This window comes from Cannabis sativa, chromosome 6, assembly GCF_029168945.1.
Source record: "Cannabis sativa cultivar Pink pepper isolate KNU-18-1 chromosome 6, ASM2916894v1, whole genome shotgun sequence".
In the NCBI taxonomy this organism is placed as follows: domain Eukaryota; kingdom Viridiplantae; phylum Streptophyta; class Magnoliopsida; order Rosales; family Cannabaceae; genus Cannabis; species Cannabis sativa.
The window spans coordinates 23174675-23191891 of record NC_083606.1 but is presented as its reverse complement, the minus strand read 5'-3'; the positions used below and the strand labels follow the sequence as shown (position 1 = coordinate 23191891).

At 32.3% G+C, this 17217-nt stretch overlaps 1 protein-coding gene and 1 long non-coding RNA gene across 2 annotated transcripts; both read left to right on the top strand.

Annotated features, from left to right (window-relative positions):
* The first annotated feature begins 12079 nt into the window (after positions 1 to 12079).
* On the top strand, positions 12080 to 12784 carry LOC115695114 (uncharacterized). The gene is made up of 2 exons (XM_030622204.1): positions 12080 to 12278; positions 12495 to 12784. Exons 1-2 carry the CDS (start codon positions 12080 to 12082, stop codon positions 12782 to 12784), a joined length of 489 nt encoding a protein of 162 aa, XP_030478064.1.
* A 1519-nt stretch (positions 12785 to 14303) lies between these two features.
* On the top strand, positions 14304 to 15767 carry LOC133039292 (uncharacterized). The gene is made up of 2 exons (XR_009688612.1): positions 14304 to 14430; positions 15517 to 15767. It is a non-coding gene; the product is annotated as an uncharacterized LOC133039292 (long non-coding RNA).
* The last annotated feature ends 1450 nt before the right edge of the window (positions 15768 to 17217 follow it).

Below are 17217 nucleotides of genomic sequence, written 5' to 3'. Positions count from 1 at the left end.
TGTTATTACCACTAATGATACAACCAGCTATGCTGAAATGGTTGACAAGGCTCTTCCAGCTGAGAAAGCAGTAAGTTTTTGCAAGAAACCTGAGAGATTCCTAGTGCTGGTAGGACCACTACTCTCCCTATGTCTGTTCCTGGAAAAGAGAATAGTGATTCCACTATTGAGCTAAAGAAGAGAACTTTCCCACCTACAGGGAGTTCAGGTCAAAGTAAGAGGTTTCGTGGAAGCCAGGGTAAAGGGGGACGTCAAACATATTCCTATCCTAAGTGCTTGCGCTGCAAGAAACATCACCCTGGGACCTGTAACTAGAGGGCTTGTTTTCAGTGTGGATCGATTGGGCACCTCAAGAAAGATTGTCCCCAGTTGAAGAAAGAGGAACCAAAACAAGAAGCTAAACCTACACCAGAACGTGTATTTGCCATCACTCAGGCGAATGCTGTCGCCAGCCCTTCAGTAGTCACAGATCAGCTTCTTATCCACGGCATTACTTATATTGTTTTCTTTGAATTGGGTGCTACACGTTCATATGTTGCATCAATTACTTAATCAGCTTGGTAGGCCTAGTGATGTTTTCGAAATGGGGTTTGGAACCCTATTACCTAATGGGGAATTAATTATATCGAGAAAGTTGATTAGATCTATGCTAATGAGAATTGAGGGCAGAGAAATAAGTGCCGATCTCGAGGAGTTACCGTTGGCCGAGTTTGACGTTATACTCAGAATGGAATTTTTGTCCAAATAATCTGCCAATATTGATTGCATGCAAAAAATGGTAATTTTCCAACCGGAGAATGAGGAACCATTTGTTTTTGTTGGTTCAGTTCAAGGTTCTCGTGTCCCAAGAATTTCAGCGTTGAAAGCTAGGGATATGCTACATAGTGGATGTGTAGGATTCCTAGGGGTTGTAATTGATTCTGGTAAGCCTGTGTTACTCGGACCCGAAGAGGTCAAAGTGGTTAAGGAATTCCTGGATGTGTTTCCTGAGGAATTTCCAAGACTACCGCCTCAACGAGAGATAGATATTATTATTGATTTGATACGTGGAGCAGAACCTGTTTCAAAGGCACCTTATCGTATGGCACCTGCAGAATTGAAAGAGCTGAAGATACAACTCTAGGGGATGCTAGATCTAGGGTTCACCCGACCCAGTGTGTCACCCTAGGGAGCTCATGTTGGAAATTATTTTACCAGGATCTTAGATCTACTCACAAGTATGTTTATTAACATCCTAAATAAGAACTTTCTAAAACGATAAATTAAACACATATAAAGTTTAAGAAACCTTACATTGGGTGCAGCGGAATATAATGACTCCTTCCGTTCAGATATCTAGCCCTTGATTCCTTTCTGTAGCAGAGCATTATCAATATCTGAACCTGGATCTCTTTCTCTGAATCTTTGATGCTGAAACTCCTTTGCTGATGATCTTTCTTCACGATCTTCCTCACTATGATTGAGGTATTGCTTGATGTGTGTGGGCACTACTCTAATCACTAAGGATTTCGAAATTCAAAGGAAGAAGAAAGAAGAAGTGGTAGCTAAAGATACGGAGAGAGAAGGCTCAGTTTTTCTGATTCAGAAAGTGTCAGAAAAAAGTCTAATTTTCCTGAAGCCTTCACTATCTATTTATAGCATTCCACTAGGGTTAGGTTTGAATTATATGGCATTAAAATAATGAAAAAATCAATTTAAAACACACACAATAGGTGGCCGGCCATGCCTTAGTGGATTGGGCCTTGGGCTTTGCAATTTTGCAATTTTAAAACCTTTTGTATCTGATTTTCTCAAAAATGCCAATTTCCTAATTCAACCATTTAAATGCCAATTCTAACTATTTAATAACTATAAATAATTATTAAATAATATTGTCATTTATCATATTTATTAATTGAACCATACAAAGTATCATAATTAACAAATATGCCCCTATAAACTCTTTCTTTACAATTTCGCCCTTACTTAGTGAAAAATTCACAAATAGACATAGTCTAATTTGAGAATTATAATTGATTAACCAAAACCAATTACATGAGTCTTACAAGCAATATTATCTCAACTAGTGGGGGGACCATGGGTCTATATAACCGAGCTTCCAATAAGTAGATCAAGAATTTAGCACTAAAATTCACTAACTTATTAATTCTTCGTTGAATCCACGCATAGAACTTAGAATTGCACTCTCAGTATATAGAATGCTCTATATGTTCCACCATATAGACACATCATTAGTTATCCATTATTATAATCCTAATGTGATCAATGATCCTCTATATGAATGATCTACACTGTAAAGGGATTAAATTACCGTTACACCCTACAATGTATTTTTTCCTTAAAACACTTGACCCCGTATAAATGATATTTCAGCTTATGTGAAATGAGTACTCCACCATTTATGTTCGTTTGGTCAAGCTCGAAGGAGATCATCCTTTGCTTACTATTCGCCAGATAGAAGCTATAGATTCCATGTTTATGATAGCGCTCCCACTCAATTGCACTACCGTGTTCCCAAAAAGTACGTATCACCCTGACCAAAAGGTAGGCTTAACTAACAATTCAAGGAACACGAATAGCCTTTCAAGATTGAGCCTAATCATAACAGGATTAAGATCATTTGATCTAGGATCAACTAGGCGATATTGACTTGAATAGATTTTACGGTAAGTTTAATTAAATCTAAGTCAAAGTTCAATATCGGTCCCTTCCGATGCATACTCCATGCATCCAACCTGAGCTTTACTTTAACCAATGCTCTGGAAAGAACATAGCACTTCTCCAAATGCAAGTAAACTCTGTTGTAGATTATCATATCAGTAAAACCCTGTGTCTGATAAATCTAGGAAACTTTATTCACATAGTCATGTTTACTTTCCAATGTGTTGACGGCACAATAAACAGGATCAAGTATGTGAAAAGGGTTTCAGATGAATCTATACATTATGTATATATATAATCATGAAATAAATCATGTGAACCATGCAACATTAAATGTTATTTCTGATCTATATTAATAAGTAAATCTGATTATATTGAAATGAGTTTTATTTAGGGCATAAAACCCAACAAACTCCCACTTGCACTAATATAAAATAAAAAGTGCGTTTCAAATAATCTCAACACCTTGATATACAAATCAAGTGTAGTAGTAGTAAACTCCTCGTAATAGGATCTGAATGGTTGAATTAACCGCAACCTTTTCTCCACCATTACTCTTCCTTAATCACAAAATCATTGATAATGTGAAATTCCTCTCTATATGTCTACTCTCTTGGGATACTGGATTCTATATCTTTGGCAACTACTTTTGGTTAATCAGGAAATTAACACTAGTAGTTTAAGGCAATTTGGAATGGTGCCAAAAATGTATAGAACTTTCCTTAGACTGAATAAGTACCTTTCCTGCAACCTTAACATTCAGTCCCTCTCTGGTAGACCTAGAGACTTCAGATAGGTTTTTACACTTCTCCAAAATCACTATTCCACCACCAGAGTAACCACCATCTTATCAGAAATATTTACTAGCACATAGGCAAATTTTGAAATCTGATATGGTGTAGTCTAAGAGTTTTAAACACACCCTTATAGACTAACATATAGTTCCTCCTCTTAATCTTAAAATTTACTTGATTGTCTTCCAATGTTCTTCTCCTGGATTAATCTGATACCTACTCATTACTCCCACTCAACAGCAGGTGTCTGGTCTAAGGCATACAAAAGCATATCTAAGACCTCCCACTGTTGATATAAGAAATTCTTTCATGGCTTTATCTTTTCTAGAATAGTTAAGACTCTTCCTTAGATAAAAAAAAATCTATACCTAAGAAGTTGTGAAGCTTCTATAGATTTCCATTAGAAAGAAAATGCTTCAGCATCTTACTAAAGTAAGTTGCTTGCATTAGAGTAAGTAATTACTAGGTATACCATAAGCCATAGGTTTAGATAAACTCAAACCTATAATACTAGGAACAAGAAGTTTTGTTAAGTCCATTGAATAGACTTATAAACAAAAATTTCCTTTTATGTCCTTGTAATAGAAAACTTTAGGTTACTCCATGTGAATGGATTAAACCATAGTTCTATTGGCTTTTCTTCTTAGTTTCTCATCTTGACAATCCATTACTTGTTTAAACTCACAATGGATTTTAATCACTAGTGTCTCCCAAGTCATAAGAAGGTGAGTTCCTAGAAACTCTCCCACTACGACGAGGTACCGTGAATTATGTCGAAGAAAACTAAATGGTATTAACCTCTTTGGTTGTGACAAGACAACAGAGGCAGTGAGATCATCATATATTATATGAGATAATAGAACACTTTTGGAATCAAGAATTAAATATCTCCTTTATTTGCTACTTGTTTTTCAGACTTAGTCATTTTCTTAGAAAAGTAGTATTTGTTTGAATAAACACTTTCTTATCTATTGACAATGGGATGGTCCACCCCTAATCACTTAGAACAGCTAACAAACCATGGTTAACAGTTCTAGCTTTTCTTAAGATTTTGATTAGGTCATCCATGAATCTAGTAATGATTTACATTAAGTATACAATCATTACATCATTCTGAAATTGTATTACCATAGAAGGAATTAGGCAACGACTAGTAACTAATCATCAACATGCAACTCGAAATTTCTGGGGAGGTAAGTTTGGATATAATTCAAAAATCAAATTAATGATCTTTGAACTGCATATCTACTAACTATTTCTCCACCCCTATCAGTTCGCAAGATCTTTAATCACTTACCTTAATGGTTTTAACCATTGCTAGAAATTAATGAAAATTTTTAAACATTTCAAATTTCTTTGCTAAAAGGTATAATCTAGAGTTATCGTTTTAAGAATACAACGAAAAACTCATATCCACCCCTGAATGTACATCCATCTGCGAATGAGATGAACTACTTTCAGTGGATATAGGCATATTAACTCTTTGCAGAGATTGATCTTGTCAAATCCACTATGAACAAGATACAAATGCCATAGATTAAAAAAAAATGTGGTAGTATCTATGATGACATAGGTTTAGTTACATCAAAGAGTTCTTAGAATACTGCAAGTGGATCCTGGTCACAGAATACCTAACTCATATTCCATAAAGTTTTAATCCATTAATAGAAGATGGATATAAACACTTGAGAAAGTGTAACTGTATTGTATTCTGGAATTAGAAATATAAGAAAATTTCTATTTGGAATTTAAATTTAAAGTCAAAGACTTAAATTTATACCAAATATAATGAGTAATTCTATCTTGGACCAGCACTAGTAATATAACTCTAAGTCTGATTTGCCCATACAAGTAGGAGATTTCTAAGATTGAGGATTTATATCAATTGGGAATAAAATTTCGGGATTATAATCATATGCGTCATTTAATTTCTTAAGAGAAAATATAATGACATGAAATGATTTATAGACCATTCATCCAATGATATATTATTGAGCTAAATCGAAATGAATAAGCTAAGAGGAATTAGGATAATTTCGTTTATAAATAAGAATCCAACGATGCTCCGATTAGCGAGAGTCAAAGTAATCTTATTTATATAATCTTCTTGTTTCATATTGTAAAAATACTAGTCTAAGGTGTCATCAATTGATGAACAGCTAGATGTTGCATATACAATATTTATCTTTCGAGATCTAACACTATTATGTATGTCTAATGGTGAAAATCCATTAGGGATTTATCTCATTAGAAAAACAAACATGTTAGACCAACAATGAAGATTCGAAATTAAACTACAACTTAATATCAGAAAATAACATGGTTCAATATAAATTCATACACAATTCAGAAATTATAAACATATAGCAAGTAGGAATGACAAGTGAAAATACTAAAGCTTACAATCCTAAATAATTTCCAAGGTTTTTCAACAAACTGATACAGTGTCCCGTTTAGGCGAGAGTCAAAGCATCATCCATTAAATAGAGTTGTCATCTCATCTAAAATGATAACCATTCTAGCAACCTTTTATTCGATCAAGATTGGAATTCAGCGTTGTCCCGTTTAGGCGAGAGTCAAGGCAATTCTATCTTATGAGCTTCCACCATTGTTTCATAATTTGCAAGTCAAGTATGGTCGCCACCATTAGGGTGATCCATACCATACAAAACACTTACAAACTACTTATCATGCGAGGTTAAACGGTGCGAAATTGCTAATGAACGTTCCTCCATTAGGGAGGATTACTCACTAAAACAAACGCGGTGTAAAACCCACAATGGAGATCGAATATCTTAATAATAAAGCTCATTATTTAAAAAGAGTTGTATTTTCTTTGATTCTCTTTATTTATTCTATTTATTTTAAATATATATTTATTTAATTAAAATTTCCAATTTAGAATGAAAAATTCTAAATAAAATTTTTAATTTAATATTTCTAAATTTTACTTAGATGGTTATGAAAATAACATGAAATATTTCCATCTTAATAATAATTTCCAATAAATATTTAGAAAAAATATTTAAGTTGTTACAAAATTAATTTAAATTAATTTACAACTCAAATTTAATTTTCTATAAATATATATTGCATTTCGAAAAATTAAAGTATTTAAGAATACAATTTTCGAAAAATGCATATTAAAATAAAAAATAAATCCTGGAAAAATCATTCTAATTTAATGTTGGCCCAAAATTAATTAATAAAATTAATTTACAACAAAAAATATAATTTTCCTATTTAATTAAATTTATAAGAAAAATTTCAAATATTTAAGTATGATGATGAAAATCAACTTAAATATTAATTTTCTATTTAATTAAATACACTAGAAAAATACTTCAAGCAAAAATATCACCTATCTAGATTTTCCTTTGACTAATTAATTCAATTTCTAATAATATACTTTAATTTAATTTATTTTAAATTAATCAATAAATGAAAAAATCATTGATTTAAGTTGATCCAAGAATTAATTAAAATAAATAATTAATTTACAACTTAATCTATTTTTCAAGATAAAATTCGAAATTCTAGCATTTAAGAAATGCAATTTCGAAAATTGATTAATAAAATAAAGAAAAAGATATTTTGAAAATTATTTAAATTTAGTTGAAAAAATAAATTTCAACTAAAAGTAATTTTCTATTTAATTAATTGTCATGAAAAAGAAATATTTAAGTATGATGATAAAAAATCAACTTAGATATTTAATTTTCAAATTAATTAAATGTATTAAATTCAAGAAATAAATAATTAAGTGTAGAGAAGGCTTAATTATTAATCTCTAGTTTAATACTAGGAAAAATATATTTAAAATAAATTGTACCAAAATTAATTATTTAAATAATTAATTTCACAATTTATAATATTTTCCTATTTAATATTAGAAATAATAAGTAGTCTAGAAATAATTATCTAGAAAATATCTTATTTGACTAAGTATCTTTTCCACAAAATTTGAAAAAATATCTAATTTAAGTTGTATTAGAAAAAATCTAGAACTTAAATATTTTTCAAATTTAAATTTAATTAAATATCAAAAATTAAGTTGTAACCACTTAATGTGAAAATATTCTATTTTAAGTTAATATTCGAAAAGATATTAACTTAAAAAAATATCTAAAGAATCTTAATAACCAATGCCTAAAATTTCTCAACTTAATTTTGAGATTTGAAATTCAAAAGATATTCAGATTTAAGTTGGTTAGTTGTAGATAACTAAATATCAACTTAAATAGGAATATTTAATGAAAAATTTAAATTAAGCTTCAGAAAGAATCTAGATGGTTATAATTCTATATTTAATTAAATACAAGAAAATACACATAGTTTCGCTTAGAATAAAAAATTCTTTAAACTATGTTTTTCTTAAATTAATTTCAAAATAAATGAAATTAATTATGTTGCTAATCAATTTTTTATTAGGTTAAACTAGTGTAATTAACCTAGTACAGTTGTTCAAAACAGGCAAATGGGCCTTCACAATTGGGGTGGTTTGTGTGAGGGGGTGCTGGGTTCAGTATGTCGTACCCACTTCTATGGCTCCCAACTCTCACACAAGGCCCAAAAGAGAGGAATTTAACCTTAATAAGAACAACTGTTATTAATTGAATAAGCCCAATAACTAAATGGGCCTAAATAAATTCTATCAAGAACTATGATAATTTATTTTAGCAACAGCAACCTATATGCATCTATAATAAAATTAAACACATAGGCTCACACAGGCACACTTTGGATGGGTCCTATCATGTTGCTAGGTCATACACAGATGAAAGAAGATTGTAAATATACCTGTTACAAATTATTAACTTGACCAAGGGAGCCATCAGATCATTAGATCTGGCAAAAAGTAACCATGGCTATTTGCAATCAAGTAATAATAGGTTTTGAAAACTTACAAACAAGCTAAAACACATACTCCTGCAATAAGGTTAGCTGGATAGTTGGATGTAGGATTTATTTAATTTTAAATTAAATTATTAATTTCGAAATAATTAATTAAATAAATAAAATATTTTTTTTTTCGAAAATTTAAAAAAAATTTGAAAAATTCGAAATTAAAAAAAATTTAAATTTAAAATTAAACCTACAATTTTGAAAAATTAGGTTTCAACCAACCTAAATATCATTTCAAAAAAAAAAATTTGCTAACTACTTTTAAAAATTAAATGTTATTTTAAAAATATAAATTAAATAAAAATTAGAAAAGATAAATGAAATATCTTTTCAGATTTTAAATTTAATTTAAATAAATAAAATAACAAAATTTAAAAGTTAGCAAAATATCTTACATCTATTTAAAATTACATGATTATAAATATCTTATTTTAAATTTAAATAAGGTCAAAATATCTAAAAAGATTTAATTTAAAAAAAATATCTTAAAAGATAAGATATAATTAAAAATATCTTAAAAGATAAGATATCTTAAAAATATCTTAAAAGATTTATAAATATCTTATAAAATCTGACCTTAAATTTAAAAAAAAAATAAGATATAATAAAATTTAAAAATAAGATAGATTTTTAAGCAAGAAGATAGATACTAATTCTATTCAAATTCAAATTACACTAATATCTTGAATTAAATTTAAAAAATATTAAATTAATTCAAAATGATAATTAGAATTGAATTAGGAATAGTAATAGTATAAATACAAAACTATACAAAAAATTGGAAGTTAATTCCATGAAAAAGCATGAAAAATCGAAGAAAAACAAAAAAATTCGAAACTGTACGGACAGATTTGCGATCGCAGGAAAATATCAAAGAGATTTTTTCAAATCTTCAAAAAATCTTAACTAATTCAAATAAAATCCAAATAAAGTTCTGTAAAAGGCTAACTTGCTTAATTTTTTCCATACTATCCAATAAAAATAATTCCAGAGATCAAATCGCAATTATTTTTCACGAAAATTTCACAAACATCAATCAATCATCAAATAACACTCAATACAACATGATACCATCCAAAGAACATACAAACAATCGTTTTAAAGTCCAAATTTCTTGCAAGTAAATCAATTACCATGGCTATGAGGCCAGTTGTTGAAAATTATTTTACCAGGATCTTAGATCTACTCACAAGTATGTTTATTAACATCCTAAATAAGAACTTTCTAAAACGATAAATTAAACACATATAAAGTTTAAGAAACCTTACATTGGGTGCAGCGGAATATAATGACTCCTTCCGTTCAGATATCTAGCCCTTGATTCCTTTCTGTAGCAGAGCATTATCAATATCTGAACCTGGATCTCTTTCTCTGAATCTTTGATGCTGAAACTCCTTTGCTGATGATCTTTCTTCACGATCTTCCTCACTATGATTGAGGTATTGCTTGATGTGTGTGGGCACTACTCTAATCACTAAGGATTTCGAAATTCAAAGGAAGAAGAAAGAAGAAGTGGTAGCTAAAGATACGGAGAGAGAAGGCTCAGTTTTTCTGATTCAGAAAGTGTCAGAAAAAAGTCTAATTTTCCTGAAGCCTTCACTATCTATTTATAGCATTCCACTAGGGTTAGGTTTGAATTATATGGCATTAAAATAATGAAAAAATCAATTTAAAACACACACAATAGGTGGCCGGCCATGCCTTAGTGGATTGGGCCTTGGGCTTTGCAATTTTGCAATTTTAACACCTTTTGTATCTGATTTTCTCAAAAATGCCAATTTCCTAATTCAACCATTTAAATGCCAATTCTAACTATTTAATAACTATAAATAATTATTAAATAATATTGTCATTTATCATATTTATTAATTGAACCATACAAAGTATCATAATTAACAAATATGCCCCTATAAACTCTTTCTTTACAATTTCGCCCTTACTTAGTGAAAAATTCACAAATAGACATAGTCTAATTTGAGAATTATCATTGATTAACCAAAACCAATTACATGAGTCTTACAAGCAATATTATCTCAACTAGTGGGGGGACCATGGGTCTATATAACCGAGCTTCCAATAAGTAGATCAAGAATTTAGCACTAAAATTCACTAACTTATTAATTCTTCGTTGAATCCACGCATAGAACTTAGAATTGCACTCTCAGTATATAGAATGCTCTATATGTTCCACCATATAGACACATCATTAGTTATCCATTATTATAATCCTAATGTGATCAATGATCCTCTATATGAATGATCTACACTGTAAAGGGATTAAATTACCGTTACACCCTACAATGTATTTTTTCCTTAAAACACTTGACCCCGTATAAATGATATTTCAGCTTATGTGAAATGAGTACTCCACCATTTATGTTCGTTTGGTCAAGCTCGAAGGAGATCATCCTTTGCTTACTATTCGCCAGATAGAAGCTATAGATTCCATGTTTATGATAGCGCTCCCACTCAATTGCACTACCGTGTTCCCAAAAAGTACGTATCATCCTGACCAAAAGGTAGGCTTAACTAACAATTCAAGGAACACGAATAGCCTTTCAAGATTGAGCCTAATCATAACAGGATTAAGATCATTTGATCTAGGATCAACTAGGCGATATTGACTTGAATAGATTTTACGGTAAGTTTAATTAAATCTAAGTCAAAGTTCAATATCGGTCCCTTCCGATGCATACTCCATGCATCCAACCTGAGCTTTACTTTAACCAATGCTCTGGAAAGAACATAGCACTTCTCCAAATGCAAGTAAACTCTGTTGTAGATTATCATATCAGTAAAACCCTGTGTCTGATAAATCTAGGAAACTTTATTCACATAGTCATGTTTACTTTCCAATGTGTTGACGGCACAATAAACAGGATCAAGTATGTGAAAAGGGTTTCAGATGAATCTATACATTATGTATATATATAATCATGAAATAAATCATGTGAACCATGCAACATTAAATGTTATTTCTGATCTATATTAATAAGTAAATCTGATTATATTGAAATGATTTTTATTTAGGGCATAAAACCCAACAGCTCAGGTATTGCTCGTAAAAAAGAAGGATGGAACTCTTTCAATGTGTATTGACTACCGAGAGCTGAACAAATTAACCATTAAAACTAATACCCTTTGCCTAGAATTGACGATCTCTTCGATCAACTTCAGGGTAAGATAGTATTCTCTAAGATTGATTTGAGTTCCTGGTTTTGTCATTTTGGTTAACAAATGCTCCGACAGCCTTTATGGATCTCATGAATAGGGTATTCAAGGATTTCCTTGATAACTTTATAATTTTGTTTATCGATGATATCCTTGTGTACTCTCCGTCAAAAGCAGAACATGAGCAGCATCTTCGTATGGTTCTGCAATAGCTCGGAGATCATAAACTCTATGTGAAGTTTAAAAAGTGTGAGTTTTAGCTGTCACATGTGTCTTTTCAGGGACATATTATCGGGAAAGACAGGAATATGGTAGACCCAGGAAAGATTGAAGCAGTGAAGAACTGGCCTAGACCAAAAACAGTTACTGACATACGAAGTTTCCTCGATTTAACAGGCTACTATCGGCATTTTGTAGAAGGATTCTCTAGCATTGCAATACTATTGTCTTAGTTAACCAGAAAGAATCAGCGGTTTGTGTTGTTAGATAAGTGTGAGAAAAGCTTCCAAGAATTGAAACAACGGTTGATTACAGCTCTAGTTTTAGCCATGCTATCTGATCAAGAAAAGTTTGTAGAGTATTGTGATGCATCCAAGCAGGGTTTAGGCTATGTGTTAATGCAATCAGAGAAGGTCATAGCATGTGCCTCACGACAACTGAAAGACTACGAGCAGGGTTATCACACAAATGACTTAGAACTGGTAGAAGTTGTGTTTGCTTTGAAGATTTGGCGACATTATTTATACGGTGAATGGTGTGAAATTTATACTGACCACAAGAGTCTCAAGTACTTTTTCATTCAAAAAGATCTCAACATGAAACAAAGGCGGTGATTAGAGTTGGTGAAAGACTATGATTGTGAAATTTTGTATCACCCCGGGAAGGCAAATGTTGTGGCAGATGCCTTTAGTTGAAAAGGACCTTATCATATTTTTAGTATGGTAATGATTTCTCCTCAATTAGCCTCGAATATGTCTAGGGCAAACATTGAGTTCGTGATTGGAATATTGCATAGTCTGACACTTCAGTTAGACTTGTTGGAGAGGATTAGAATGGCACAACTAGAAGATCTTGAACTGCTTAAAATTCGAGAAGATGTCTTAGCAAGCAAAGCTAAGGACTTTTCAATTTCTAGTAGTGGGATGTTGTTGTTTAAAGCTCGGGTGTGTGTTCCGAGTAACATTGAATTTAAGAAGGAAATTATGGATGAAGCTCACACTACCCCTTCCTCCCTGCATTCGGGAACCACCTAGATGTATGAAGATCTAAAGCCCTATTTTTGGTGGTACGGGATGAAAAGGGACATGGTGGATTATATGACTAAATGTTTAACCTGGCAACAAATCAAAGCAGAACATCAGTGACCAACAGGACTACTTATCACTTCCAGAATGTAAGTGAGAAAACATTGCGATGGATTTTGTGGTTGATTTGCCCAGGACCACAGGAATGTATGACTCAGTTTGGGTCGTAGTGGATCTCTTTACAAAGTCCATGCATTTTTTGTCTGTAAAGGTAACATATACAGTAGATCAAAATGCTGACTTGTACGTGAAAGAGATTGTTCGTCTTCATGGGATACCAAAATCTATTGTATCGGATAGAGAACCTAAATTTACATCAAAGTTTTGGATGAGTTTACGAAAGGCCATGGGTACTAGTTTGAAGTTCAGAACGACCTTTCATCCTCAAATAGATGGGCAGTCCAAACGAACTATTCAGATACTTGAGGACTTGTTACGAGCTTGTGTTATGGATTTTGAAGGTTCGTGGAACAAGTATCTACCTCTGATTGGATTCTCCTACAATAACAGTTATCGAAGTACCATCAGAATGGCTCCCTACGAGCTGCTCTATGGTAGAAAATGTCGCTTCCCAATTCATTGGGACAAAATGGGAGAACGGAAGTATTTAGACTGTTTGTAAAGAAAGGCAAGTTAAGTTTAAGGTTCATTGAACCATTTGAAGTACTTGAAAAGATTGGACAGGTTGCTTACCTGTTAGCCCTACCTCCAGCATTGTCAGCTATGCACAATGTATTTCACGTCTCAATGCTAAGAAAGTACGTGTCAGATCCAATGCATATTCTGAGTTATGAGGCATTGGTGTTACAACCGGACCTGTCTTATGATGAACAACCAATACAAATTCTAGATAGAAAAGAGAAGGTCCTTCGAAATAAAACCTTAGTATTGGTTAAAGTACGCTGGAAAAATAGTAAAGCGGAAGAAGCCACTTAGCAATTGGAGTCTGGCATGAGGACTCAACATCCAGAGCTGTTCATGTTGGATTTCGAGGACGAAATCCTTTTAACGGGGGGATAATTGTAAAGACCGCTTAAGATCAATATTTTAGATTATTGAATAATTAGGGTTTATTCATGAGATTTAATTATCATTTATAATATACATATTGCGGAGATTTATTTAAGCTGATATATATTAATTATGTTATATATGTGAATTTTTTGTTTTCTAAAATTGTGTTTGGCAGCGGTGGAAAGTGATGTTGGGCCATTAGAGAGTCACATTTTGTTTGGTATAGAATTTTATTATTATTGGGGCGTCATTGTTAGGTTTTGATAATGTCAGGAATTAGTTGAAATGATTAATGACCAAATTACCCTTGGATAATTTCAAACTTTTGATTATCATTTATGGGCAAAAAGGTCTTTTACTAGGTTATTCTTTTTGTCTTTTTGTGCACCAATAACCTGAATATTAGATTATAACTATATATGAGGGATGCTTAACCTTGAAGGAATCGGAAAACACTTTGAAACACATTTCACTCTGTACCATTCCTCTCTCTTTCGAAACACCTAGAACCATCATGGGGGAAAGAGCTTTTAGCTGAAATTCAAGAGATTTCAACCAAAGATTAGGAGTTCCAATTCAAGGTATAATACTTAGCTTTCTTCTCTATGGTTTTCTTTAGCTCAAGATAGGTTACTTGCATGATTTTAGTGATTTGAGGTTCTGTAGTTGTGCAACTATTTTGGGTTTGAATTCTGGGGTTAAGATAGATTTATTTTAGTTGATTTTGAGATGAGATAGCTTGTTGTGCTAAGGATTACTCAAACTTGAAGTTAGAGAGCTTAAGTTGGCCCTCTAATGGTGTTTTTAATTTTAGAGCTGTTTATGATGTTTTATTGCTTGATTTGAGTTTATTGGAGCATAAGATGGTATTTTGGAGATTATTTGAGTGTTTGGGGTTGATTTGTGTTTAGGGGGTCGATTATTGGGTTTCGGTGCAATAAACCGGTTAACGGGTTTTGTCCCTTAGGAAACCCAGTGAACCGATCAACCAGTTGGGAAATTGGTAACCCTAGTTTGCCCCAAATTATTCATATTTAGAGTATTGCCATATATTTCATCGATATGGTTATTCCAAATTTTATATTAAAGTCCCCGAGAAGTGTTTTAGCGTGTCTCTCATTAGAATATTTTGGTTTAGGGCCTTGTAAAGCGTCAAGCTGTAATTCCACTCAGGCTGACCGGTACACCTGAATACGAAAACGAGGTAAGATAGCATAAATTATATATATGTGAATGTATGCTTGTTATTAATTGAATATACTAATAACACCAATGAAAATATAGTTTTAAGGGTGTTAGTACAGTGTAGAGTTTTAGAGTAGTTACGGTATTACCAATACAAGTACAAAATTGGTACTCTAGTGCATGTGGTACAACACTCGATAACTCCCGAGAGTACGAATTGGCCCTACCAACACGAGTACAAAGTTGGTACTTTAGTGCATATGGTACAGTGGTCGGCCCTACCAACACAAGTATAGAGTGGGTGCTCTAGTGTATATGGTATAACGGTCGTACTTCCATTAAGAACGTTCTTAACCATTTGCTAAGCTCAGTTATTTGGCTTAGGACGGCTTAAGCATAAAGTCGGTATAGCATAGCTTATATATATATGTTTTGCATATCTTACTGAGTTTGTTGACTCATCAGTTTGCTACCTTGTGTAGGTAAGGGAAAAGCTAAGCTGGAGGAATAATGAGTTGGAGCTTGGCAGTGATTGTACATATCGCGGCAGTGTAACCTGGAGGGTTTCGCTCTTTCAACATTTTGACTTGTATTATATTGATGCCTGTCGTTTTTAAAAAAATAATAATATTACGAGATTTTGTATTAGTGACTATAATTTCAACTGTGTTTTAAAACTTGGGATCCCGACCCATAAGTCTATATAAATAAAATAAGATTAATTTTTAGTTTAGCGAGTTTTCAAATACGAGCGTTACAATTGATTGCAATTTTCACTCAATGATAGATCAATAACCTTTGAGTGGATAACATTGGGGATGCATCATATGAGTTGTACACCATCCTAAATCCCTCTTTTCCAGCATGCTATTATTATCCTGGATGAATTGTTAAGGGTGTAAAATTCCTAGTTGAGGATTGGAATAACAATTGTAACACCCAAAATAGTTGTATTTTTATGCTTAGAAAAGGTGGTAAAAAATTTATGGCATACTCAAACAGTTGTACGAGTTCACTTACTTGAAGGATTGTAGTGTTATTATTTTCAGGTGTAAGTTGGGAGACACAAATGGTAATAGGACAGAAAGTGAACTCTAATTTGATGTATTACATTCCCGACTTGAAGAATGAATTTGTTTAGAAGCTTGGCAATGTTTACACCCCGCAATGTCTGAGATTTCCCATATGTGGATGAGGATGAGACCACGACTATACAAGAAAGAAAATCTTCAGGAATCCAGTTAGTCGGTCAACTTTCACAATTGGACGTTGTCAAATATGTCTGTGATGATGTCAACCCAATTGAAGTGACCAGCATGGACCGTGAGCAACCTCAATGTCAAGATTTAGATGATTTCGTTATTTATAGTGATGATGAAGAGACTAGTGATAGTGATAATAAAATAATGTAACTATTAATGATGATGATAATAATTATGATGACTTGTAGACTTTAAAGTATTGTAATATTTAAACCCACCGTTGATTAAATCAAATACATATTCCTTTTGTTAATAGGTTGATTAATTAATATTTTCTAGCTTGTATTTGTAGAATAGTTAATGCATGTGCAAGTAAAAGTAAGAGAAAGAGAGTTAAGGGAAAGTACAAGGGGATAACTATTGAACAAGAACTTGCCAAGCACCCTGCGGGAAAGAAATTAAAATTTATATTTCATAAGGGAACTGGGGTCCCGATAGACGACTATGGCAACAAGTTTAATAGTTATATCAAGTATCTTATTTGCAATACCATTCCTTTGAACAAGTTCAACTTTGAGGATATTGAGGAAACGGTCACTCAAACTATCTGGGACAAAGTAGCGGTAACATTTAAATTTTTATTCTAATAAATTAAAAAAACTATAATACCAAATATATATATATGACTTTAATGTTTAATTTTTTTCATAGCAAGTTTGAGTTCCCATATGACAATCGTTCAAATTTTGGTAGGCCAAAATAGTTGAGATTCATGAAACTCAACCAGCGTCGACCAATGTCCCCCATCAATATAATGTCGACCCCACTCAATTTCCTGCAAACATGCCTGTTATGACACATGTGATGAGTGAGCGATCAAGCAACTTGAGAGGGATGGGCCAGTTATCGAGACTTAGGATAGGGGCAAAGAGGAAAATTCCTAGGGTAGGTTCCTCATGGCAACCAACTATCACCTAGGAG

Excerpts from the sequence above, each read along its gene's own strand:
- LOC115695114 (XM_030622204.1), top strand. The coding sequence starts at position 12,080 with ATGCTATCTGATCAAGAAAAGTTTGTAGAGTATTGTGATGCATCCAAG. Across the intron at positions 12,279-12,494 it reads TTGGCGACATTATTTATACG|CCTCGAATATGTCTAGGGCA; the intron begins GTGAATGGTGTG and ends CTCCTCAATTAG.